The sequence below is a fragment of the Parus major genome, chromosome 2, assembly GCF_001522545.3.
Source record: "Parus major isolate Abel chromosome 2, Parus_major1.1, whole genome shotgun sequence".
In the NCBI taxonomy this organism is placed as follows: domain Eukaryota; kingdom Metazoa; phylum Chordata; class Aves; order Passeriformes; family Paridae; genus Parus; species Parus major.
This window is the reverse complement of record NC_031769.1, coordinates 77,043,260-77,071,226: the sequence shown is the minus strand read 5'-3', so window position 1 is coordinate 77,071,226 and position 27,967 is coordinate 77,043,260. Positions and strand designations below refer to the sequence as shown.

The following is a 27,967-nucleotide window of genomic DNA, read 5'->3' as shown; positions in this document are numbered from 1 at the left end:
CTCATACACCTCTCCTGATCTCCATGACTTTTCAAAAGTGATCGTTAGCAACCTTGATGATGTCCATCTGCTCTCTCAGGATTCATGGATGTATCTCATCAGGGCCTATGGACTTATGGATGTCAAGTTTGCCTAGGTGTTCTCTGACCAAATCCTCCTTGACTAAGGAGAGGTCTTCCTCCTGATGTTCATTTGCCCTTGTCTCCAGGGTCAGAGATCCCTGAAGGCTGGTCTTGTCAGTGAAGACCAATACAAAGAAGGCATTCAGCAAGAGACCCCCCACCCCTGCTCCATTTAGTAACACTCCCACATTATCCTTTGGTTTCCTTTTGTTATTGATGTATTTGAAAAAGCCCTTCTTTTCTTTGACACCCTTGGCCAGATTTCATTCCAGATGGGCCTTGACTTTACTTGCCTCATTTCTGCTTACTCTGACAACCTCTCTATATTCAGCGTTGTCTGGCCCTGCTTCTATCTCATGTATATTTCCCATGTATTCATAAGTAATGACAGCAGTCCTTTTTTCATACAACAGGTGTGCTGTTCCCTTTGCCTGATTACTTGCTTATCAGGATGCATTGTTCTTGAGCTGGAGGAAGTGATCCTTGAATATTGACCGGCTCTCTTGAACCCCCTCTTCCCTGCAAAGCCTGTTTCTATGGGATTTTTCCAAGAAGATCCCTGAAGAGGCTAAAGTTAGCTCTTCTGAAGCCCATGGTTGTATTCTTACTTGCTGCCTCACTTCCTTCTCACCTGTTACTGAACCCCACAATCTCATGGCCAGTACAGCCAAGGCTGCACACAACCTTCACATTGCCAGCAAGGCTTTCCCTGTTTGCTTATGAATTGAGTAGCACACCATTCCTTGTGGGATCCTCCACTGTCTGTGGCAGGAAATTGTCATCAGTGCTTTCCAGGACCCCCCTGGCTTGTTCATGCCTTGCTGTGTAGCTTTCCAGCAGGTGTCAGGGTGGTTGAAGTCCCCCACGTGAATGCGCCTGTGACTTTGAGACTGCTCTAATTGCCTGTGGAAGACCTAACCCACTTCATCCTCCTGGTCAGGCACCTTGGACCAAACACCCACAGAGCATCAGCCTTACTTGTCTGCCCTTTTATCCTGACCCACAGGCTCCTGACTTGCTCCCCGAGACAGAGCTCCAAGCGTTGCCTCACAGAGAGAGCAACTCCACCACCATGCCTTCCTGGTCTGTCTCTCCTAAACAGTTGTATGGCCCTTCATGGCAACATTCTGCTGTGGGAACTCTCCCACCACATCTCTGTAATTGCAGTGAGGTTGGTTGTGGAGTGGGTGTGGTTTTGTCAGCTTATGCTTAATTCAGGTGTCCCCTCTTAAGCCTCCTTTTGCTACTCGATTGGTTACTGTAGTTCTCATCTTTCCTAAACCTCTGGCAAGTCTTGGTCTGTCCCTGTTCTTGTCACATTTATTGTTGGTCAGCTGGTAATTATCAGGAGTGTGATGATTCCTGTCTGCCCAAGGAGATATGTGTGGGTGTCAGGGAGCAAAGGAAAAATGAATTTTTATGCAAGAAAAAGGAAATAACACCTGGGCTAGTCTCCTCTTGAGCTCATCAGAAACACTGTTCCCATGAACTTGGGCTGTCTGATGGGCTCTTGCTTTTTAACAAACACCCTTAGAAATTTTTTTTTTCTTGCCTGAATAACAACCCAAGTGGAACAATGTTTTTGTTAAGAAACCTTCAAAGAAATTACTGACCTGAATTGCTGCCAGGATGGAAAATTACTATGACTTGAGCCAGCTCTCTTGCAACCCTATAAACATCAGTCCTAAGTGAGACCCCGTGAACTCTCCAGGACCAGAGTGGGCTACAATCATCAGCCTCCTGAGGAGGAGGAGGAGGAGGGAGGAGGAGGCCCCTTCTGAGTGAGGCCTCTCAGGGCCAGTGGACTCTCAGATTTGCAATACTTGGAGCCACTGACATACCTTGGGTGATACCCCTACTGGTTGAGGTTCAACCCTTCTCCCCTTGAAAAGATACAAAACATCCAACATGAGCTGAACTCAAGGGGAATTTTTCACAGGTACATACTCCTTTAGGTCTGTGTGGGTGCAAGTGTGAATATACCATAGAAAATTTACTATGAATATTGGTCCCTTAGATTCTTAAATATGTTAGATTAGTAAGTTAGGCCTATGAGTTACTGTCATGCTTCTAGTAAATTCTGTAGACTCTTTTGTTGAAGAACTAGGCTATCAATTAAGTGCTGTTAAGTTTAAGTGTGGTTTAAACCTTTAGGCTAAACCTTTGGTCATTTCTAGGACTAAGTTTGGCAAAAGGGTCCACTCTGAACCTTGTGACTCAATAGGTGGGTCTCCCTCATTCCTTTTTATTCTTACCCTTTCCCATTCTTCCCCTTTTTCTATCCCCAGCCTCCATGTAAGTTACTTTTGGTAGATTTTAGATTTAGATTGATTGATTTCATGTTTTAGTCCAATTTTTTCTGTGTGCTTTAACCCTCTAGTAAACAGTAGGGCAAACCTTTGAACAAATTTTGTCACGCTTTCACTTTAGTATCAAACCTGCTTTTGCTGGTTTTTAGCTGGTGATTCTTTGAGCAACCTGAGACAGTTTGTGACAGGTGGAGAACAAAATAATGAGAAGACTCCCTCCCTGTTCCCTCTCCTACCCCAACTTCTTGATAGAGACCAGGTAAATTCATACTACAGGTGGAACCACTCGGTATATAGTTCACTTCCTTGGATCGCTGCTGCCCTCTTCTGCTGTCTTCCCATGGCTGTCGTGGCATGAGCAGTTTTTGTATTGCACCAAAAGCCTTGTGTCTGTTGTGATGTAGTGAGAGGCTGTGGAGTGAAATGCAGTGACTTTCTAGGGCTGAGCTGCACAAAGAATAAGTTTTATTCAGGACAGTGCTGTCATATGTGGTTGGTACACTTTTGTACTTCACACAGTCGTAAATGATGTCGAGGGCATGTGTTGTGAGAAAGAGTCTGTCGGCATTGAAAAAGCAGACACTGTTCTAGCCATGTTTCTGTAAAATGGTCTTGGGCCAACATGACTGGCAGCACTGTAGTGTGCCTGTGTTGGGCATTTGAGCTGGTGCAGACCTGTGAGTACGTGTAATGTCTCAGAAATGTGGGGCTTGAAACCTCGCTTTCTGATGCAACACTTCTGGGGTGAAGCAATTTCCTCTGCATAGCTTCTGTAATTAAGTTTATTAAGAATTCTGGCACCCTGACAAATGGTTGTATTGTATTTTTAAGGCACAGGGAAAGTGCTAGACAGAAGCCTTAAGATGTTTTTGGATGTTTAAGATGGATTGAGGCATGGCCAGCTAAGTCCGGGGGAGAGCCACAAAGATGATTAAAGGGATGGAGCACCTCTTTTATGAAGACAGGCTGTGAGATTTGGGGTTGTTCTACCTGGTAAAGGTCCCAGGGAGGCTTTAGAGCAGCCTTCCAGTACCTAAAGGGGACTACAAGAGAGCTGGAACAGGAGTTTTTATAAAGGCATGTAGAGCAATGGGGAACTTCTTCAAACTGAGAGAGGGTAGGTTTACATTAGATATTAGAAATTCTTTACTGTGTGGGTGGTAAGGCTCTGGCACAGGCTGCCCAGAGAACTGGTGCATGCCCCATATCTGGAAGTGGCCAAGGCCAGACTGGATGGAGCCCTGAGCAACCTGGGCTACTGGAAAGTGTCCCTGTCCACAGCAAAGGAATTGAAATTAAATGATCTTAAGGTCCCTCCCAACACAAACCATTCTGCAATTTTGTGATTTAAGGGCATACTAAGATGAAGCTATACAATTTTATTTCCATTGCAGCTGACACTATTCCCAGGCCTGACTGCATGGCTTCTGCCCAGCCTTGTGCTCTTGCAGGGTGCCTGGCTGGTAGGTTCCTGGGCTCTCCTCCATGTGGCTGTATTCCACCAGGTGCAGTCCAAGGCTGTGGGAACCCAATGTGTGCTCCCAGAGGGTTTGTGACAGTGTTGCTGTAACCACCTGGGGTAACCACCATCTTACAGAGGGGAGTAAGTGGCAGTTCCACAACTGGGGTCAATTCCAAGTGCATGGACCGTCTAGACTCAGGTGTGTCTATTATGCTGTATTTATTTTGAAAATACATGCATTTGCTGAGTATTGACAATTATGAATTTCTTCTCTTTGCTTCAGTAACAGTTATTGGACTACATGCCTTGCATGGCAGGTTGATCAACTTAGCATGAATGAAGAGAAACTCTTAATTACAGTGATGTAGTGACAGCACTTCTGTGTACTGACCAAGAGCAAACATCCCACCCAGTGGCTGAGAGCATCCAGAAGTCAGTCAGGAGGCAAATCAATCAGGTAGTGGTGTCTGCTTCTCAAGACTGTGATGCTGTACAAGAGTGTCATCTTGTGTATTCCTGGGTTGTTAACCAATTACTGGTTATGATGATGTACAGGGACTTCTCTGAGCATGTTTACACACAGGCAAAATTGAAACTTTTTTGCTGTGCTGGCTGAAATGTATAAATTGTGCCATTCCAAGGATGCCTTTCTAGGAGCAGGTAAATTCTTTCTAAATAACTTGCATATGGGAAAAATTAAAAAAAAAAAGTAAAAAAAAAAAAGTCAGTCTCAGATACTCTCTGTGTGTATACTGAAGTTATAGTTTCTTTCATTCTTGTCTTCCTTAAATTAAGCTCACCTTTTCTGGGAGGGTGAGGATATGAAATTAGTAGTGTGATTTAGCAAACCTTTAGGGACTGAGGGTGGTGTAACAGATGGAGTGACTAGAAGTATCTGGCAGTGGGAGGAGGGTGGAGGATTTCTCAGATCAAGCCTTGTAGTCTAACTTGTGTACAGTTTGAGGGCAGTGCATGCTGTACTGCCATGATGTGGCTGGCTAATAAAAACAAGCCATCTTTCATCAGGGCTACATAAACAGCAAAAGCTTCACTTGCACATTCCCTGTGGCATGGAATTGCTCAGCAGTCCATCCCTCTATGTTGTGTAAAGACACTTGGTGTGGACAAGAGTACCTGTCCTGGAACAACACACAGCACAGGCACCTTTCCAGGCAAAAGTGCACACAGACATATATGTAGCTTGTGCTGTAGGCTTGTCTCCTGAGAAGACAGGAAATTAGGTTTTTGTTGCAAGTCTGACTCAGTAGGAAATAGAAACAGAGCACATTAGACATATTTTCTTTATTGCTGGACTTTTTTTTCCCAGTAAGTAGGCATGATTCCTTAAAGGCTGAGGTTTCTAAAAACAGTAAGGTTTTTCAGGTTTCTTTTTTTTCTTTTTTCTTTTTTTTTTGCTGTGGACAAAAAGATACCTTTGAACAAAGTTTTGCCTTATATTACAGTATTTCTGTACAAAAATAAAAGTCCAAAATCAAATTATTATTAGCTGATATTCCCCAATTTATTTACAGGGTACTGTCAAGAACCTTCATCAGGCAACCAGGTAAAATAAAGAACTCTGTATTAAAGCAGTTGCATTGTATAATGTTGCCTTCTCTAGTCAACCCTGAAGGGCTCTGGCCTTTGGCAGTTGGTCTGGGTTGAAGAGTCCAGCCAGAAGTATAAAACAGTGATATCTTTCAAAGAAAAAATTAATATTAAAAACTTCAGCTGACATTATGGAGAATTGAACTGATAACTGTATTTCCATATTAAGGTAATCTATAAATATTCTCAGCTACATCTCTCTTTATCATACAGCAGATACAGAATGCAGACTTCTGCTACTTTTATGGTAATACATATTTGCAAAAGTAAAATCAATGTATGAAAATTTTGGAATTTACTTGTTAATAAAACTGTTTATAAAGTAACCATACAATTGTAACAACTATAACTCTGAACTATTAAAATGTACAGAAAGACTGTTTACACCATTGCACATACTTATTCCCTTTGCTTCAAAAGACTTGTGAAATACAGAATAAAATTTGTCAAATTTTACTGACAGCTCAAATATGCATGCACAATGTGCACATCCATGGAAGCAAGGGGAAACAAAGTGTTGGCATCCATCAGGAAAGCTGCCAGCAGCACTCCAAAAAAATATACCTTGCTCTTCTTCCCTCCCCCTTCCCACCTGCGTACAGGCCAGTAGATTAGTGCAGAATGGATGAATATAACTTTGTTTTCAGTGTTCTGAAAGGACAAAGGAAATCCTCTTGACTTTTATCAGCAATTTTAGGTCAATACAAATTAGGCTTAATATTGTAAGGCACTTATTACTGCTTGTATTGCAGTGGATCGAGTCTTAAGGCATTTGTTACATCAACTGAAGGTAATAATGCTTTCAAAAGTTTTGAATGAGCCAGCAGTTCTAGTATGTGACTATTTCAGCTGATCTTCTCCTGCCTCCCTGCGGTCTTCCTAAAACATTGTTTGAAGATATTTTCCATTGAAACTCTGGTTCTTGGTTAGCTTGTCAACAAAGTCACTCCACGACATTGATCAATGTCCCCAGGTTGTTCTAAGGCCAAGGAGTGATATATTCTATTTAGGGCACAGTAGAAGTGGTTTTGTTTTCACCTGGAGCTGCCCTGACTTCCATGACTACTCACGGATCGAGAGGTGCTGTAGCGTTTTTTCACGATCATGCTGATGTACGCTTTCATCAGCTTTGCAATGTCAACCACCTGCCAAGAGTATGAACAGCACAGTTCTTAGTAAGTAATAGTATTGAATGAATTTCTTTGGACACAAACAACAGAAAACTGTCAAGCTTTCAACAAAACCCTTTTGCAGCTAAGCAAATAAAATTACTCAGCACTTCTATCCATGTCATTCTGTCTTTCCTTTAGCTTTACAGGGATCTTGAACAAATCTCTAACATTTACAGCCATTACTTGAAATGCTACGTGGCCTGGCTATCAGAACAGGAAGACCACAATAACAAAACTACCTTGCACTTACCTCGCTAGTTTCAAAAAGCAGTTCTCTTTCATCCACCACGATCTTGTAGGTGTTGGCAAGCGGAGCACCAAATGACAAGATATGTTCATACTGGAACACCTCCAGAGGCCTGCCTTCCCCACGCTTGTAGACAGAAACTGCGTCAGCACTGACTCCGAGCCACAACTCCTGTGGGAATCCCCCTTCTTTACACTAGAGAAAAAAATGTAAATTAACAGCAAGGGGAACAGTGGGAGCCACACAACTTACTGTTGATATTTTTGTCTGTAACCATTTGTTAAAAAGGGCATATTGCCTGTCCCTCTTTAAATGTAGTTTTTTATACTTCTTATACTTGTTTGCAACCAGTCAGAATAGCATTCTGTCCCTCTACAGTTACTGGTGGATTTAAATAGCCACAGTGCTTGCCAGTGGGAGCAGGCTTTTAATAGCTCAAAGTTTATTACATCAGCTTTCTGAGCACTGTGATACTGTATTTATGGTTTCACTGCTCTGGAAGGAAATCATCACCTATACAGTGTAAGCTGTAGTTTGAATGTTCATGTGGTCTTACCTCAACATCAAAGAGTGTTGAACCATAGCCAGGCCATTCCTTAATCAAAGCCATGTACTTTGCCATGGCCTGCTCCTGATTCATCCTCTGAAGTTTTTTCCATTTGTCAATAATACTAGTCCTGGAAGCTGAGATTTCCTCTTTGACCCACATGTCTAACATCTGATCCTCCTCAACCTTCTGTTTGCTGACAGAGCCACTGCGGAAACTCCTCCGCAGTGTTCCTTCAAGAAAGCTGGCTCGTTTCTTCTCGGCCTTCTCTGATGCAGTAAATGTTTTGGTCGACTGTGTAATCCTAGACTTCAGCTTTTGCAAAGGATAGACTTCCTCCAGTTCTGGTATGGTAGTGTGCACAGTGTAATCTCCCTGAAGGTACTGAAGACGCAAAGCTGCAAGGACCTGGAGGGTTTCCTCAGGAGCAGGATAATGTCCTTTAATCACTGCTTCATGAGCCTATCAAGGGTAAAAAAGGTACTTTTTTATAAAGCAGCATTTCAAAGAAATATGAGAAACAAGGGGAGTAGATTTACTCCCAGGCAAACTTAAGTGGGATAAGACTCAGTTTACCAGAAGAACGGCAAGGCAACTGAGGAACCTGCTAAATGGGAATTACTTTTACTAGGACAGCTTTTAGTGAACTCCCATATCTAAGAGTAACTGAACTATGAAAAAAGAAAATAAGATTTAAAGGGAAAAAAACCAGGATTTGAACATCTGATTGAGGAGAAGCCATCTATGTTCAAGGGCATTAGGAAGAAACGGGTCTCCAGTTTTGTTTACTGCTCTCAATAATCTGGCTGTGAAAACTGATGTTTCCAGCTAAGCAAGCCAAGCTCTACAACAGCTTTGTAATTTTGCTAAGGGGAAACAGTACATCCTCACTGGGTCCCAAATCAAGTTAGTACATCTACATATTACAGTGCTCTGTAGCATCAGCTGATTCTGAACCAGCATTCTGAACCAAGAAGACTCTTCAAAATCCCAGCTCTACACACTATTTCAAACCTGTGAAAATGTGCAGCAGCTAGGTTTTTTCATATGACACTAGTAGAGGAAACAAACATGCACTGAGTCTGGAGATCCAGGAATTTCAAGTTTAGTAAACAGACAGAGATAATTCACAGCTCAGCAACAACTAGTTAGTTTAAGTGTACAAAATGTGCCTTTAAACATGGAAATGTTTTACCTGAGATTGCACACATGCAGAAGAAAGAGCTGTCTTTTAGAAATGGAAGGACAGTTTTAATGAGGAAGAACTAAAATATTTTCTTCAGCACCTTATGATTATAAAAGGATTCAGACTTTAAAATAATGGAGACTGCAGAGTTAAAACTGATGACAGAAGGGAATTTTCATAATTGTCTGAAAAAAGTTGATGACTGACATCAAAAGCTGATAATTAGAGAAAAGAACAGAATTGATGTTACATTACATTAGAATGTAATGTTACCTCTCAAGCTACTGCTGTAATATTGCTGGTAGGGAACGAATGTCATCCTTCATAACAAATACTAATGGTTTTGGAAAGACATAAAGTATTTGGCTAAAAACTAGTCAGCACAGAATGCTACACAAAAAAAAATCTCCCTCAGCAAATGCACTTGTTTTAGCTGTTCATACAGAAAACTGCCTGAATCTGCCTCTTAAAGCAATAATGTAATGTAGCAGATTGGATGCAGAGTTCTCATAGATTTTCTTCTTGATGTCTGAACTTCATCCCAAACAGAAGCACTGGGTGACTCTTCTAGAAGTAACAACAGACAGACAGAATGGCCGTGTTTCTAAGCCCAACCAAGGCAACCTATTGCCCAGAGCCTTCAGCCAACAATAAACAGTTCTGGACTGAACTACAGTAGTAGACTCTGGAAGGAGACTTTTGGTAGACTTGTGATGTAATATGGTTCCTTAAAACATAAACTGAACAAGGAAGAAATATTCTGTTACAGGGAAGATGTAGACGGGGAAAACCCTTTATATGTATGAAAATTGCGGTACGTCAGTTCTTGATCACATCATTGTGCTCACCAACAGAATGTCAGTGTCTTGCTGTTGCAAAGAGAAATCTTAACCCTACACAGAGATCTTTATCTGTGTCTAGTGCTCACTGAAAGAAGCTGACTACTGGAAGAATTTTTAATCATTTGCAATATAGTAGAAGTATAGGAGAAGATCAATCAACAGTAATAAATGCCATCTGTGAGTTTCTGAGTAACTACAGGGACTGATATAACAGAAATCCAGCTGCTGATGCATTTAATTTTCATTAGAAATCAATTTAACTTATTTTATGTTTTGCAGTGTAGCCTCATTCTGAGGTCAGTATGTTCACTAAGTGGGTTTCTGTTCATCATAGCTGTCTTACTGTTACTGCTGAGACTGGACTATTATACTACAGTACCTATGAAATCAGTTTTTTAAAAGATAAAAGGCTATTGCTCAATTATTTCTGTACAGCTGCCAGCAGGAGTCTCTTATTAATTAATTTGTTGCCAGTTGCACTTTTTTTCACTTTATTTCTTATAATTTCTTCAGAAAATGATTTAAAAAGAGGAAAATTAAAAGCAAGTATTACTCTTTTTATGCAGATTAGATCCAGTTAATCATTTTTCTACCACTATACAGAAAGCAACTGACAAGTAATGCAGAAGAAACATAACACTAGAGAAATCATATGTGCTTCACTTATGTCAGGTGAGGCCTATTTTGACCAATGAAACACTTCCTTTGCTTTTGATGTTTGAGTAGTAGTGCATTTAGTTGCACAGAAGCAAAATCAAAACTCTCTCTGTGCTGCCTAGATCACTTGCTTTTTTTTCCTCCTCTTAAAAGTGCCTCAAAACAGAAACTTTTTTCTTTACCTGCTCAAACATAAAGGCAAATTCCACGCTGTCTTTTGGGACGTTTTCGGTGTCCAGGAAGCAGTAGAGCTTGAAGTAGAACTTCCAGTGCATCTCCCCAGCTTCAGCAGTGGCAGCAAGCCTGCATCATTGTGTTAAGAGGGAGAGAGATCAGATCTGTGAAATGAAACTCTTTTCTAAATTGCCACCTGTGGAATCTAAGCAAGGCATCAGCTGAACTTTGCTTTATGTATGTCTGTTGTTAGAGCCTGCAACAAAATCAAGGAGAAATGTTGACTCAGTTCTCAAGTCAACAGTTTCTCACCCATATTCTCTTAATAAATGTTGATTTTTAGGTAAGTCTAAAGGTGTTAATAAAAGCAACATTATTAAGTCCTGTTATAGAACTGCACAACACTTAAAACATTCCTTTTTTCTCTGTTTTTATGTGAATGAAGGGGGCTGATTGCTATGCATAAAAAGTAAGGATGACAAATGTATTTAGGCTTGTATTATGTTTTCTTACTACAGTGCTATGGGTGGTTTCAATTTAATGCTAAGAGAAATGTTGTGAGCTATACTGTGGTGACTTCCATGTGAAGTTAGATAACAGTCAGAATGGCAGTGACTGCCACATTGTCACAGCCACATTGACAGTAATGGTGGAAAAATTTGTAGTAGTGGAAAAGAAAATATGGAAATAGTGATGAGAAATATTACTTGTGTCAGGACAAAGGAAAACCAACACAAGTGGATAGGGGGTTGTTAAGTCTTTTAAGAAAACTAAAAAAGAAATCCTTTTGTTCTAGAAATGGCCCATGTGTAATTCAGCTGCATCATTACAAACAAGCAAGTCAAAGAGAAAATTCAGCATTACTGACATTGGAAATTTATTTAGTTGTTATTTATTATAGTGAAGAGAGAAGGAGAGGTACACTCACTTTTCAAACTTTGCCAAGACATCAGCTACAATGGTTCTGCTTTCAATTGCTTTATCAGTAGTTCCGTTGTACTCAAACAAAGCAAACATATTTCTGCTATCCTCCATGGCCAAGCCACGAATTAACTTTTCAACCACCTAATGAAAAACAGCACATGAAAAAAACACAGCATGGAAAAACAGAACCACAGAGTAAGACACTTAGAAAAAAAATAGAGCTAGGTTTTACATTAGGCTAAAAATGTTATTAACTTATCCTCCTCAGCATTATTAATTATCAGCATTATTAATTTTTACTCTTTCAGAATAGATATGTGCTATCTCTTGGCCAGATATAGCCCCCTGTATTTCACCAACTCAGCAAGAGTCTTCCAGTTTTGTGAAGAAGCTTGGCTTTCATACACACCAATGCCTACTAAAGTTTCTCCAGTAATGCTCTCTGCCTAATTGCTTAGTCTTCCTGTAAGAAGGAACTACAGTTGGGTAATCCTCTGCAGCACAAAGTCAGTTTTTATGGCGGGGATTTCTCCAGAACATACTGTGGGGAGGGACAGCACTGTAAGCCTTTCTTTCCTGGAGAGACTGGCAGAGACCCTGGTGCTTCCAAAGTGTAACACTGCCTGGGACTGGCATGTAAAGGGACACACTGATTTTGTTCCAAAGACATTCTGTCACCACTTCTCACCTCTCCAGCTGTAGTGTGTGAGTTGATTGTAATCTTACAGGAGCCCCCACCATGGCAATAAACTGTGGATGTCATCTCCTGCCTGCCAATCAATGCTTCTATTTCATCTCGTGATGGCACAAACTCTCTGCATTTGGTTTTCCTCAGAGATTCGTAAGTAAAAAGTGCGTATTTCTCCATTTCAGTTCCTGGAAACTGGTCACGAACCCTGTGAGACAAAGCTTATTACTTTAAGCTGCCAGGCTGTGAAGTTTGCTTATTTGAGAATTTTTTCCCACTGAGAGTATTTCTGTATCCAGAAATCCACTATTTAATTCACATGCTCCAAGTACAAACAAAGCTTTTAAATGATTGAGTTTGTTAGTGGACTAACTTTCCTAATAACACACTCTGCATTCCTTCATTGCATCACAACAAGAGGAATTCCACATTCTGGTTAATGTGGAACTGTCAACAATGATTTATTATTATTTAATGTTCACTAATACTTTAAAATCAGATTTGCAATCATAGGTTTGTACCACAAATACATCTTTAATTATGACACTGTTCTTTTACATGCATGATGCATATCTCATGAAATAAGGTAAACAGATGAAGAATTTTTAACAGGTTGGTTTGGACAGTTGAGAATGGCACACGGGAATATGGGCTGAAAGTCATTTAAGTTTATACAGTTACCAGAAGTGCCCCTTTTGCCAACATTACCAAACTGTGGTTTCAACTCTGTGGCATTTTGCTTGATTCTTCAAGAGTGTGTAATTCCATCCAGACCAACTCACACACGCTTTTCCTATAACATTTTCTTTTTAGATTCACTGTTTGGCATGCCGCATTGGCTAAGTGAATACATCTTTAAGTCTCACTTCTAGATATCTAAACACTATTACAAGTTGTGGTGCTTTAGTAGATCAAAGGTTCTCACCTTTTGAGATGAAACTTGAGATATTTGAGGATGCTGCGACTGGGCAGAAATGTGCAACTCATGCAGGTAAGTATTTGCCAGCTGTAGAGGTTCCCCACGCTCCCAGGGTTAGGCACTTTATTGGTTTGCTTGATGAGCTGACAGTAGAGCTCATCTCGGAGAGGTCGTAAATCATGTCCTGTTTGAAGGATACCTTGGATTATTGGGATGGGATCAGACATAGACTCCAGCTGCTGTAAAGAATTAAATATCTTGATGGCTTCATCCTGAAGAGTTGTGTAGCCTTTGTCTTTCAGCACTATGAAAGAAATATTAGGAGAAACGCGCACAGACTGAGATATGAAAGAAACAGCATTTAATGTGGAAATTGCTTAATGCTACTCTGTGACCCTTGTTATGCAGGATACTAGAATCTATATTTTCCATTTCAAATGTATGATTCAAACTCATTTTATGAGCTAATTTTCTATTGAGATTTGTTCCAAATTTAATAACTGAAAAGGTGTATTTTGACTGATTGTTTTTTGTGATGGAGTTTTTCTCTCAGAGCAAGTTACACTGCTGAAGTGCCATATCACACTCCACAGTAACCTCCTACCCTACTCCCAAGGATGAACCTTGTGTAATATCTTGTTTAATATGCAGTTGCAAACTAAGATAACCAAATCCTTTTTAAGGACACCAAGTTCACAATCATCAATAGCTCTGAACCATTCATTCAAAAGAGACTTCTAAATTAGTGTTTGAATCAAGAAGATTAAAAGAGATGATTACACTAATTTCAGGACTAAACAAAGCATTACTTTTTAAAACCATGTACAATCATAAATGTTATTTCCCATAAATAAGGCTTCCTATCCCATCTGATAAAACATATACCTGTCAATTGGAAGCTGTGGCTGTTGCACCTTCCCACATGGGGTAGGAAGCAACAATAATATGAGGAGGAGAATATGATTCAAGGAGACTGAGTGAATCAGATTAAGTTGCTTACTTCAGTGCAAGACTTTCCAAACTCAGTCTTCTTAGCTGTATTGCTGACAGCAATAGCAACCTTCCCTTCTGTAACACTCTTGTAGGAACACTGCAAACACATGGCTCTATGCAAGGCAAACTGCTATTCTCAAAAGAGAACAGGGAAACTTGTCTATTTGTACTAACAACATGTATTTTGCCACCATTACTTCATTTTAGACTTAAAAATTCTATCCTCTTGTTTAGTCTTTCATAAGGAAAAGTGGCTCTATTATTGGAAAACTTACAGTTTAGATTGATGTCCCCATATGGCAGTGGTAGTAAAGGTGAGTGCAATGGATGATGAGTGTAACGGAGAATAGGATTCCTCTTATAAATCTGTTCAACGACATCAGCATTTAGGCAGTTTTCCTATTGGGATAAGAAAAAAACAGGATTTGGGGTCCAGCTTTAAGAATAATGCAATGCTTTGTGCCCTTAAGTTGGTTATAAAAACTGAGCAATCAGTGTTACCAACAGTATTTGGTGTGAAATCCAGTTGTGAATGCTGTGGCTGCCATGGCATGCTGTGGGCTATGAATGCTCAGTACCGGCTAACCTCAGGCCTTGGACAGGCTCATTTTATCTGTGCAGTAAGAAAACCAAACTACAGCAGAGCTGCAGGACACCAAAATGAAGTACCATAACGATTTTTGAAATGTGTTTTCATTTTATATTAATTTTACTCCAATAATTCATAATGGGAAATATGACATCTGTATTCAAGTTTAATTTGAAAGTATTTCTCCATCATAACTAATTGGCCTTACAGTTAAAAACTGCACCAGCTACCAAACAAAATAATCCAAAGTGCTGCTGTAAACCTGGTGCACCCACTCTGACATCCAAATACTGCTCTTACTGTTCTTCTTAGGCCAAGTTTGACAGATGCATGTCTGACTACTGTCTTCTATTAGTCCTGAATTCCATATATTTCTCCTGCTCTGAAGAACAGCATTCATAATCTTGGAACCGAGAACTTAATACCTCTTTTCCATGAGGGAAGAGGTGTTTTCTCTGAGGGAAAAGATCAGTAGCAGTTCTCCCCTCTTGCCTATTTCTTTGGTCTCTTGTGAGAATCATACTCCTCTCTCATAAATGCACATCAGCAAAAATCTCCAGAAGGACATTCTCTGGCTGTGCATGCACTGTCTCCAATGAGATCATAAAACAGTAAGCAAAAATTGAACGTTTTTCTCATCACACAGAGATATGAGATGCTTAGCCCATGCTACCATGAAAAAAGAAAAGGACCATAATGACAAAAAAAAAGAGTCAGAAGAACTGTTTAGTCCAAATCCTGGTGTGTTGCTCACTGTGGACTGAGCCAAACATGTCAGGTAACTCATGAACCTGCACAATGTGCTCTATTGCCAGGTGTAGCCACGTCTGTCAAGTTACACAAACCAGTAAAACTTGTTATTGTTTTAATGGAAAAAAGTTATCCCTCCTGCCCTCCAAGCTGCACTTCAAAGTTTGCTCTTCTGCTGTTTAGACAGAAATTCCTTTATCAGGTCAGAGAATACATTCAGGTTTCAGAATTTTAGTCCATGTCACTGAATAATTAAAACATAATTTTCTGCTTTATTACCCAATATAGCAAAGCCAAAATAAAGATTTAAGGAACCATTCTTACTCACCCCACGCCATCCTACTTGTGCCTACCTTAATATCCTGAATAAGCTGCTGAGTTGGAGTATCAATGGGTGCCTTTGTGTCAATCACATTCTGGATGGCACTTGACCAGCGAGTTGCCTCATTAAGCAATTTCGTATAGAGACGGTAACAGTGCTTGCGTCCATACACGGTCACATTCCAGTAACCTGGCACAACAGCAAAACTGGTCATCAGACAAGCAGACACCCACTGCTGCATCCCAGACCATGCTGGCAGCCTTTCAGGAACTAAAGTTGGGCGAGTTACTAAATATCATAACAAAGATACTGTGGTATTAAAGGGGATTTTCTCCTGTAAAGAAACCTAGGAGTACCCTCAGACTACAACTATGCATCATACAGCCCCCTGCTTTACCCAGTAATCTTAGTAAAAATCACTGTAAGACAACACTGTTAAATACTGTGGAGTACTCTTAGGTCCTTGTAGCTTGTGGGCCCTACTTCTCCAGTCCTGGCTGTAACAGGAAAATCTGAGACAGATTTGCTTTGTACACGAGAGCCTTTCATAGTCCGTGGCACATGCACAAACAGACATAAAGCACAAACTACTTCCTCTGTCTTTAATTTTCCACCAGTGAAGTGGAAACTATGAAAGGAAGAGCATTTCAGTTCAAATTCTCTCTCTGCATCATTGTATAGGCTTTTTCTGAAACACATTCAGTAAAAGGAAATGTGTTTCATCTTTCTCTAGTGAAAGCCTCTTTGAAGTGTCAGTGACCCTAATGAGATGACAGGACTGTCAACAGTTGCTTCTCATTTGCAAACAGACGCTTCTGAGTTGAAAACCAGTTCTGAAAGTGCACAGTGGAGCTGACTCAGGTGTAGTATTTGTAGTTTACCACAAACTGGACTCCTGCTCTGTATCTCCCTATACCTGCTCCAATACTGGCCCTCATAGTTCCTCAGCACAAAAAATAATGCATGAGGAGAGTGCTACTCATGTCTTTCCCCAGGTCTTTGACGTGTAAGCACACGTGTTCATAGTAACTTGGCAGCAGTGTCAGTCTGTGAAAATTTGAATGTTGGTGAGAACAAATTTTACTCCTCTATATATTACCTTTGTTTTTCATCCAGTAATTCCCTGTAGAACACTTCAGTGACATGGGAACTGATTTGTTCATGGAACTGCACCCATAATAATCCATTTAAAATATTCTTATGCATTGTTTTAAGTATAATAGTGTGTCATTACTAGCTAGAAAGACAGAAGGCATACTTGAACAAGAGCAAACAATTACCCGTCTCTTTGAAGATTTTTTCATCAGGTGGGACCACTGAGCAGAGGCTGTTCAGGACCAGTGTACCCAATTTCAAAGCATTTTTCTCTGAACTCTTGTAGTAGTCCAAAGAATTGTGCGTCAAAACAAACCAACGCTTCTTTAGTTTTAATGAGGACATCTTTGGGTTGTTCTTTACTTCCTTGTGTAGCCACCCTGTTAAGGACACAGTCTGAATCACACTTCTTTTTCTTGAGCAGAGTTAGACAAAAGTAGGTTGCTAAAAGTTAGTCGTATATTTTCAACAGCAATAAAAATATTGTGTGGATTGATAAGTCCACGTATGAAACAACATCGAGTAAAATTCTCAAACAATGAAATTATAAAGATAATATGAATACCTTTCAATTTTGATGTTTCACTAGAAGAATTAACTCGTCAACTTACGAAAACACTTTTGTCATCATTACAATGTTTTCTTACATAGCACAGCAAGAATATAATTTCAGAATATAATTAATTTTAATGTATTAATTTGTGAGTAAAGTCCACCACACAAAGTTGAGGCTGCAACACTAATCATGTTGGCATATTATCCACATTGTATTGTGGGAACAATCTCTTCAAAGCATAACAGATGTTATTTACTTTTTTATCACTGCCCCACTCAGTTCTTACCCCTCACAATGAATTCTTGTCCCTCCACTCTAGTGTCCCCCTTTGACCTCTGGAGCAGGGTTATCCAGTGATGCATCTCTTCAGGAGTGTCAGCATTACAGTGAAGAACACGATTAGCAGTGATGATCACAAATGAATTTGGTCTATGAAAATAAACAACAATTGAAACAGCCTTTATAACCAGCATACATACTGTTTACCTCACCCCTCCCATAACCATAAAAATTGTTTATTGTTTACATTTTCTATCCAGACAAATACCGTCTGCCTTTAATGCATTATTAGTTATCACCTAAAGAAAAACATACTAAGCATTTGAAAAGACTCGGTTATGTGACATTCACACCAAAATGCAAGGGGGGAAGTTTACATTAAAGTGTCATATCTCAAAATAAATCTGTGGTGAGAAAAACTTCCAAACTTTAATCAGCTTTGCATGTGAATCAGAACTGTTTCAGGGTCAGACCTATTTAGAGTGTCTGCTTCAGTTGGTAGCTACATTAGCTAAAACAAGCAACAGTATACAAAGGTCTATAGTAGAGCAGCGTGTGAACACGGATTCTTTTATTTTTAATGCAGTGCAACCCAATTCACAGAGAATACAATCTATTTTTAATGAGAGCCTGGCTTTTACCCAATCCTACACCAGGATTCACTGAAGCATGAAGAACAAGCCAAGAGAAGTGTGCTGATGCTCTCTGGATCAGACAGGCAGGTTCCTCAGCCTACAGTGCTTGCTTTAACCCTTTACCATTCCTTTTTTCATCTGGAGCAAACTCCCAAAACATAACATGAATTTCCCCAAAAAGACAAAAAAATCTATGCGAAAAATGGTTACAAGAGAAATGCTTAAATTATTGCATTAATTTAATGCAGGAGAAAAAAATAATTTAAAACTGTGAAAGCTCTGGACATTTGTGTTGTATTGTTTAGGAAGCCTGGGCTTGTAAACTCACTGTTACTTCTGGTATCAGTGTTTTGGCAGGCCAAGGACAAAGCACTAATTTAGCACCAGTTGTTTTACTGTTTTACATGTACACAAAGAGGAGAAACTGGAGTGAGCCCCTACAGTTCAAATAACACCTCACATCCAGTAACTTTATAAACCAGTCATAATCTGAATCCAGATTACTTTTTATTTCCCTAAACACCATTAGTTCTTCAAGAACTAAGAATAACCTGACATTTTTGTTGTTTTTATGCTGCATTGTATTCTTTGTTATAAGATATTTTTATTCTGGAGAAATAATTTTCATTCCTGAAGAATACAACATTCATGAAGGAGAATCTGAACAGAAAAACAAATTAAATTTTCTGCCTAGTACATTACTAAGGAACTGAAAAATAAGCTGTTTGGTTTTTGTTTTTTTTTCAGAAGCATTAGTTGTATAAATGAAAAAAATGTCTAATCTTCCAATTTTGGATCACTTTAGGAGCTGAAGAGTTCAGGCATGAAGCAGTGTCATGAAAATTATTGAAGCCCCCTCAAAATACACCATCACTCCTATTCCATGTTTTAACATGTGGTGTTTAGTGCTATGAAAAGGGAGGCAATAATGAAATAATTTTAATACATGGTTGGCCAGTGGAATATAGAGACTAAAGCATAAAGTGTCTGATTTTGGCTAGAGATGGGAGAAAAAAAAGTCACCAGGCATGGTTCTGACTTACCTGTCTGGATTGTCAGCAGCACAGACAGAATCAATTAGTCCTACATCGAGTGTTCCCTATAAACAAATAGCCAACCAGAAAATGAGGAAGACATTCACTATTACATACTCACAGTACTCTTCTGAGCAGCAGGAGAAAGAAGCAGCAGCTTTGATCAAACAAAATGAACTGCAGGTTTGGGCATCAGTTTTTCTTAACCATTAAAACTGCTCAGGGGAAAACTAAGAGACTTGGATAAATAGATCCAGTAAAAGATTATTTGTAGTTAGGATGGAGTGAGCTCAAAAACTGCTCTTTTCTATGCTTCCAAACATGCTTGAGTTTTTCACTGAAAACTGCCATCCCAATATAAAGGCATCCTCTCAAAATAAACTTCTAAAACCATTAAGCAGAAGTTTTTGTTTTCCTTTGCTTGATACTAGGTTCCAAATGTATTCTACTAATTACCAGTGGATGTTTTACAGAATGGTAAATGAAGGATCAGAGAAATCACAGATTTTTAAATTTTGGGTTTTTAATTTACTCATTAACAGTATCTTTGCAAAATTTCAAAATCAAGCATACACTGTGATGTGACAGGGAAGTGGATCAGAAAAAACCACCCCCGAAACCAACAGTCATTTTTCATCAAGGTGAATGATGGGAGAGGAATCACAAGTTACACTACTTGTACAGCTATGGGACCAAGGACATGGAAGCTCTAGCCAGTGTCACAGCTACCACCAGAGTAGGTTGTGACTCTCAGAGGTTGTGGCCACCACAATGCCACTTTTTCTAAAAAAATTTGGTTTGAAAAGTTCTTGAGATTTACTTACCACAGCATTCTGTGGATTTGCCTGCTCGTCGTGCATCTCCCGGATCTCCTGCTCTGTGGATGCATGGACTTGACTCAGTACACTGAACCACTGGCTGGGGAGAGAAAGGCAGCAGTGTAAGTAAAATTTTGGCTCTGCACAAGCCTTTTGTCACCTTTGTTCTGCAGAGATCTAGCAGGTTCTGCAGGTTTCTGAAATTGCTTAAGATTCCCTTTGTCAACAGGCATAAAAGCAGCAAGGCTTTATGTCAGTTCAAGTAATACTGGGTGCAAGCAGGCCCCTCCAGATCTCCCATCCAACCTTGTGTCATACCCTTCCTCATGACAAAAAGTACCTTGTACACTAAATGGCATCTCTGCCTTAAGCCCCCTGAAACATCTGAGTGCTTGGAGAGTCTTTGTAACAGATTCCACATGCTTCATCTGGAATAAAATACATTGACAGCTACACACAAAGCCTTTAATGGGAACCCCAAACTTCAGATTATAAATTGTGCTGCACTGATAGCGTGACTGGTAGTAATTTCTTACAGTGATACTTCTGCAGAGACCACCCAAGTCCATTGAGTCCTCTGTAGAAGCACAACTATGTAGAAGCACAAAAACCCCCAAGAAAATACCTCTACAATTTTTGTTCCCTATGGAGCACTGAAAAATCCGGCTGCTGGAAGTATGAGCAAATTTGTGCCACTCCACTGGCACTGTATAGATCCACAACAGGAAAAGTGGCAGGGAGGTTTCCAGTGGTTCAGCCCCTAGTCCTGAGCAGCAATTGCAGATGGATTTTATTCCAACCACACCTTCTGCTTCTGGGAAACCTCTATCCTTCTGGCACTTGTATATGATAAAGCTCAACTGCTCTAAGGAATCCCACTGAAATCTAAGGGCAGAGCTTGGCCTGTTCAACAGGTTCCTGAATGCCATTCTTTGAGATATGAATTTGCCATTCTAATGAAAACCACCTGGGGCCAAGTTTTCAAAGGGCTAAAAAGTCCAGCCTTTAAAACAGACTCCTCACTTTCCTGCAGAGACTCCCCTGCCACCATGGGGTTGAGGAAACACTCAACCTACTGCAAAACTATTGGACTTAAATATGAAGTTATCTTTTCTGTAATCACTTTTAGTCACAGAATTTTTGCCCAGGACACTGAAGAGCTGCCTCCTTAACTCCAGCATTCAGAAGCCAACTGTTCCCTCAAAATGTATAATTCTGGAAACTGAACTGCTAAAATAGCTTGAGAAAAACTGTGTAGGCTGTCAAACAGTACCATCCCTGCCATATCCTAAATTCTTTTTATTGGCTCATGCTTTTATTAGAAACAGTGCAAGCAATGAAGAAAAACAAAGATTGAGAGTGCCAGACCATAAAGCAGATGAGAACATATTTAGTTCTGATTTGTTTTTTAAGACTCAGAGACACTGAGAAGTTCTATTTAACACTTTGCTGGATGTAAGGCAATGCCACAAGAAACAGCAGAGAAGCTGTCATCTAGAGAGGACGAACCACCAGCAGAAGAAAAGCTGAAACTGAAGGAAAGAAACTGAAGAAAACTAAGCCTCACCTACCAAAATATTACTACAAATTAAATTCAGCTTCCCTTTCTGGGCTCAGGAATTGCAAATGTATTTAAAGTGAAACTTCTATTTCAATACAAAAGACTTCATAGCACTGTATACACATCTAGTGATAATTTATGGGTGGATTTTAAAGAACAGTTCAGAGTTTTCTTGATTTCATTTAATCTTTGTGTAAACAGTGAAAATGAAATGAATCCTGGCGCTTTGCAAAAGACAAAGGCAGACTTTATTTTTGCTTTCTTCCCTCTCAGGACCTCCTCTGTTTTTCAGCTAAGTCCCAGAGCACAGAAATGGGGAAAAAGGTTAGGGACTTGAAAGGAACAAGCCCTCAGCAGTGGCTGCCAATTGAAGCATTACTTCTTCAATAATAGTAACTCCTCTTCTGGAAGCTTGTGCCATGTTTTTCTTAGTTTTGTACTTAATTTGAACAACGAGCAACCTCAGATCCTGATCTAGTCCAGGTACAAAATATTTTTTCAATAGCAGATGTGGACCAAACACAGCCCGATATTCACTTTCCACAGTGTTTCGTTAACAAGGCTTTGACTTATGCCCATCTGCAAATCCTTACACATTCCTCATTTAGTCTTCTGGGATGAGTGAGAAAAAAGAAACAGGAAATACACTGATAAAAGGTAATTCAGTCTGGATGGTTGTTGTTCCTATTGTACACAGCAAGAGTGTATAGTGTCTTCTCCATCTTTAAGAACGAAATTAAGGAGATGCATGGCAACAGACAAGTCTGTGTGCTGGTAATTGCTTATTGGTCCCTAGGGCGCACACACACAAGTCAGGTAGAAGAGACTTTAGCTAAGCCTTCATTTTAAAATACGCTTACATCCCAAAATAATCTTAACAGTAACTGCTAGAAAGCTCCTAAATTATTTCAAGAGTAACTTCAAGGATACCTAAAAAAATAAGGATATATTTTGCATTGGTACATCTACATCTGTACTCAGGATCCTGTGATATAGGAAGGCATTCTACCTTTGCAAAGAACAGAATATGGAAGAACTTTTGAGGCTTCTGCACAAAGTAGCTCAAGTGATGTTGACAAAGGCACGCTGTATTCTGGCCTTGGGGCAGCAAGGCAAAGGGTAATAAGCTCTGATTACTAAGTTACCTTTATTTAAATGCTTGATTTTTATAGGCAAGCATATTATTATCTTGCATGAACTGTAGCATGTTGTGTTTTTTTTTTAAAAAAATGCTCTACAACTGATCTGACAAGTCAGACTTGCTTCTCACCCACCTGCCTCCTCCATGGTTAGATATAGATCCTTTAGCAACAAAAGTAAGACCCTTTTAAAATATGCAGAAAGGGAAGCACTCTCTTACACACTACTCTTACATGAATACAGTTTTGCTCTAAAATATAATGTATTATAACTTCTACCTGAAAAAATTTTAGGTTCTGCTTAAACAAACAGATCCCACCCCTAAGAACAAAGTGCTTCATTTCAGGGTCTCAAATAGTGATTTGATCAATGCATCTAAACACAGCAGGCTAATCCACAATCCAGCATCAGTGGCTAATGACTGCTTGTCTACAGACAAATTGTATTTCAAAAAGTTCCTAGTGACACAAAGGTAGCAGCCAAATTCCAAGCAAATTTTTACTGGCTATCTGACTCTTCCCAGTAATTGTCTGCCACAAAGTTTTCTCCTTAGCAAGCCCTTCAAAAAGTGTGTTAAATGCAACGTGTTTAACAGAGCCTGATTACTTTGTGACACTGGTCAAACAAATTAGTGACAAGCCAAAGTCAGAATGGCATAGAAGTTAAAAAGGAAATGAAAAGGAAAAGAAGATAGGCCTGATGATTTTCATACCTTGCATCCTCAGGAGATTCCGCAATTAAGTGGTAGGTTCTATCACTCATTATTAGATCAATACCATTTTCTTTGCCTGTATTATCAACAATCTCTCTGAAAAAAAGGGAAACACCAAGATTGAGCATTACAGATTCACAACATTTTGAAAATTCTGTTCTGCTGAGAAGCTCACAAACTACTGATACTTTAAACAACAGCAGTCAGTCTTCATTAGGTTCATTTGCAAAACTCACAACATGATTTATCAGATCCGGTATTAGTTTGCCAAACGACAGCTGTGTTTTCTGCCTATTTAGTAGAAATATTCAAACTACTATGAATGTCACTATACCACAGTGACCATTCTGTTACCATTTTACCAAGAACTAAAGAAAAAGCAAAGCATTATCAAACTCCAAGAGAGGCAAAGATAACTGAGTTAAGAAATGGATGTATTTCTGAACTGACTGCATAACCAAGTGATGTTTGGAATCCTAAAAAGAAAGCTGTTGAAGATTGAAAACTGAAAACAAACAAAACCTGGATTAGTGATTCTATGTGGTTGTGAGTCAGCATAAAGACAATTCCAAACATGACTTCTGGAAAAAGCTGAGCACTCATCTGCTGAAAAATTACGTATTTTTAATTTTTAGTTTGGACATCTAAATACTGATAAAAAAACAACTGTGAAGATTTTAGCAATAATTAAAGTATGACATTAGATTTCACTGTAACTTAAGAAATGAACTTATTTTCCTTTTTGCTATTTTGCTGTATTTGTCTGAAGCTTACTATTTCCTTAAGTGGCTATATTTCCTTATCAGCTATACTATTCTTATAAATCTCAGTCCCATAAAAAATATATACAAGCTCTGCATATCTGACTCATGAGGATGATCTATCTTCTATCAATACAAAAAGCTGTAATTTTGTACTGTTTGATTCCTTCACTCTCTGTAACAGTGTCCAATAGAATACCTCCCTGTTCTGTATTTTAAGTGAATCAGCCTGAGATATTTTCTATTGAACAGGTTCCCTAATAGAGAGTGGTGAAATATGTGACTTGCACTATAGATTAGGAACGCACTTGGTAAATATTAACATAATCCAGAAAAGCTATTGTTTATTTCTTATGAAACACAGGTCTTTAAATGCATGTACCCTTTCTTTTAGCTAATTTATACACAAAGTCATTGATTGAACCTACAGTGCAATCTAGGTTCAGTAACCTTTGTCTGACAATTTTAATGGTACGTGCTGCAAAGAATGTCTATAGGGCACAAACTATGAAACACTGAGGTAACAACAACAAAAAAGAAAGATTGATGGAATATATTAGAAAATTATGCTAAATAAATGCTCTGGTACATGAGACAGAGTCAAATCTAGTTTTAACAAAAAAAATATGGTTCAGCTTCTATTCAGTGATTTACTTGACTGCCAACAGCCCATTGGTTTTTTTAGGAGCACGTCAGGATTCTCACTGAAACTCTTTTCTGTCCTACTTGAAATCAGGCTTAAGCCAGGACTGCCAAAGAAAAGATTAATCATAGATTTTAATTTAGTTTAAGGTCTCTGTTAAAGTAACAAACAAATTGGATAGCTGCAGATTACAAGACAGAGTGGTACTGAGTGTTACTAACCATTTCTGGTTCTCTCTACTTTGGATGAAAGCTTAGGTACACTTTATAGAGAAAAGAGACAACTAATGTTAGCACACTAATTTTTAAATTAGGTAGATAATCCTAAATTGTTTAGAAGGAAAAAGACCATCCAGTAGAAAATTTCTTTTCTGCATGCTTCAGGAAGTGTAAAATTCTTAGGCTTAAGGAACTTCAGTTAACAAGGCATAAGTTATAAGGTTAAGAAACCTGGTTGTTTTTTTTTTTTTTAATGAATATATGAATTTTAAAGACTTTTCTACACTACCACAATTATTTAAAGCATGAAAAGAAAATCTAAATACATACAGAAGATTTAACTTTGACCCATGCGAATTTCAATATACTCGGGGTCTATTAATTCCACCCTCTTCATTCTGGGTTTGCCTGCAGCTACAGACTTGGCAACATGCCCCAAATTGCCTTGGAAATCATTACTGACAAAGTAGGGGCTCTAGTCTGGGAGAAAGCATAGATGGGTTCATTACAGCAGTGTTTTCCTGAAGTATTTGGCACTGGCTTAGCTCTGGAGCACTCTCTAGACTTAAGAGAGAGCCAACTAAGGACAACACTTGTTTGCATTCACACAGTTTGTAGGCAGGGCACTCTGTTTTCCCAGACTGAGCTCCAAGTACTACTTAGAAGGAACCATGGCTAACATAAAACCATGTAAACCTACTTGGCAGTTCGGACATCCATGGCACCCTTCAGCTTTTCTTCACTGTCATTTTCAAAGTACATCAACCTGGACTGTCTGAGAACAAACCATCTTTTCTTCCAGTTCCTTCTGGAAAGCGTAGATGATCCACCCCCCTTTTTGTGAAGCCAACCCTGCTTAAGTGCTTCCTGTTTAGAACGAAACCACAGGAAGGTCTCATCTTTCAGGACACACCAGCGTCGCTTCCACGTGTTGATTAAGCCACCTGGCAAGAGAGACAAATGTGGGTTTATATGCAGTTAAAACAAACAACTGTATCATAAAAGAGATGCTGTGTACAGTACCAAAATTGGAAGGTGCTGACGAACAACACTGCAGTTAAACTGAGTCTCTGCTGTAAGCCGCAAAGGCCACCAATATTATTGTCAATCTAAATTATAAATTATCGATTAGAAATTGTAGTAAGTCTCTGTATTACAAAAATATAAGTAACGTACATATAATTTCAGGTACATATACATAACATACCTATAATTATAAATTACTGAAAAGTCTTGCTGCACATGAGAATCTGATCTTTAAGACAACTTTCAATGTATTTCAATGATAATCTAAAAAAATAGTGTTAAGCTCTTTCCTCTCTCCAGGTTATTAGGTAACATTGTTTAATACAAAACCACAAAACCCGACTGTGTTTAGAGTAGGAAATAAACTGGTGTGAGCTCAGTCACACCAAAGTGTGGCCACAGAGCAGGCAATGCACCCTGCACTGGAGTTACATCACAGTCATAAAAACCTTAACCAAACCAACATGCTCTTGTCATCCCACAGAAACTGACTGCTAGCTCTGTCAGAAAGTAAAAGCCATGCTACTGTCAACTGCATTATTTTCCACACAAACATTGTGGTGTGTACACTCATCACTGCTCCTATACCTAAATAAGGTATACTACAGCCATGAAGTCATACAAGGATTCAGCTAGATTACAATTTGCTAAGAAGATAAACCCAAGGATTTTAAGCAGAGAACTCCTGTGTATATTCTTTCAGAGTCCCTCACATCCCTTTGCTACATGTAACCTTCTTCATGTCTTCCAGATCCAAGGTGAAATTTGACTAAGCTCAGTAATATTGGTCTGCAATGTAGAATGTTGTCTATGTTACAAGGTTTTGAGAGCAGGAATCAGCTTTCCTCAAAATTCAGTATAATTTACTTGGTGAGTTATTTTACTGTACACTGAATATTTCATTGTTTGCGAGCCAGCAAACATGTAACCCAAAATATTGATCTTTTTCTGCAGAGGGAAACACGTTGCTAGATGTAAGCCACTGCATGTAACTTAACTTGAGAACAGCTCAAATTAAATAAAATCACCCTTTGTAAAGTAAGAAAATAGCTTAACTCTACAGGAATTGGAGTGTAATAAACAATAAATATTTCTGGTTATTTTATGTATTTAGAAAATTGATTCATCTAGTACCTTTCATGTACAGAAAACTGTGAAAGTAGGGCAGGCTAACACAGCTATAGACCGAATCCCTCCGGTAGGAAAGTTCATCATCTGTATCAAACCTGGAATCAAAATCTTCTTCACTGTCTTCAAACTACACAAGAAAGGAAAGAAAGGTCATAATATCTCAGGAAACAGTTTAGATCAAGTCATTTTAGAAGACTCTAGCTAAAGCATTTTGTCATGTATTGGAAGGACATGATTCCTCATTGGTTTTCATCCAGCTAACAAAGGAAGGAGTACATCGTAGTAAGTTGCAGCTTAAACTGTTTGATTACACAACAAATCTGTGTAGAAGCTTTGTAGATGCTCAGGAAGAGCAAGCTCCCTTTGCAAGAGTATGGTCAGGGTAATTACCTTGTTCTACTTGCCTCTGTCACTGAAGTGCTGTGGGGAAGAGTTTAAAAAAGTATTGACAAAGAAACATTGCACAAGGTGTTGCACTAGCTGTCCCTCACCCTAGAAAGTCAGAATTTCTGTTCTGTGTCTGACACACATCCAGAGTCATGCACCAGGAAGGCATCCTCAACAGAGGCACTGAAAGTGTTTTTTTCTCAGGCAAGAACTGTCAAATTATTCCAACAACCACAACAGCTCTTGGACTGCTTATCACTGCCTCAAATGTAGATATTATATCATTAAAGTTTTCATTCTAAACAAGTGAGTGTTCCTGAAATACCTTTTGACTTTCCCAGTCAGACAGTCTCACAGAAACACTGGGTGGTAGAAGAAATTATGTTCTTTCAAAAGTATTTGTAGAAGGATATCCCACAGTATACTCAGTAAACAGCACTGAAAATTTTCTCTGCAGAAT

The 27,967-nt window shown here is 39.2% G+C and overlaps 1 protein-coding gene across 1 annotated transcript in view; it reads right to left on the bottom strand.

Annotated features, from left to right (window-relative positions):
* Positions 1 to 5,177: 5,177 nt before the first annotated feature.
* MYO10 (myosin X) overlaps positions 5,178 to 27,967 on the bottom strand; it is a 159,225-nt gene continuing 136,435 nt past the window's right edge. Inside the window, exons 26-41 of the mRNA XM_015619332.3 lie at positions 27,124 to 27,247; positions 25,664 to 25,907; positions 23,342 to 23,437; positions 19,935 to 20,028; positions 19,120 to 19,175; positions 17,449 to 17,591; positions 16,792 to 16,986; positions 15,543 to 15,700; positions 14,126 to 14,249; positions 12,864 to 13,161; positions 11,939 to 12,146; positions 11,255 to 11,391; positions 10,335 to 10,455; positions 7,477 to 7,929; positions 6,924 to 7,115; positions 5,178 to 6,646 (exon numbers count right to left, since the gene is read on the bottom strand). Of these exons, the coding sequence (XP_015474818.1) occupies positions 6,536 to 6,646; positions 6,924 to 7,115; positions 7,477 to 7,929; positions 10,335 to 10,455; positions 11,255 to 11,391; positions 11,939 to 12,146; positions 12,864 to 13,161; positions 14,126 to 14,249; positions 15,543 to 15,700; positions 16,792 to 16,986; positions 17,449 to 17,591; positions 19,120 to 19,175; positions 19,935 to 20,028; positions 23,342 to 23,437; positions 25,664 to 25,907; positions 27,124 to 27,247 (2,754 nt within the window). The 3' untranslated portion in view covers positions 5,178 to 6,535. The remainder of the gene's footprint in view (positions 6,647 to 6,923; positions 7,116 to 7,476; positions 7,930 to 10,334; positions 10,456 to 11,254; positions 11,392 to 11,938; positions 12,147 to 12,863; positions 13,162 to 14,125; positions 14,250 to 15,542; positions 15,701 to 16,791; positions 16,987 to 17,448; positions 17,592 to 19,119; positions 19,176 to 19,934; positions 20,029 to 23,341; positions 23,438 to 25,663; positions 25,908 to 27,123; positions 27,248 to 27,967) is intronic.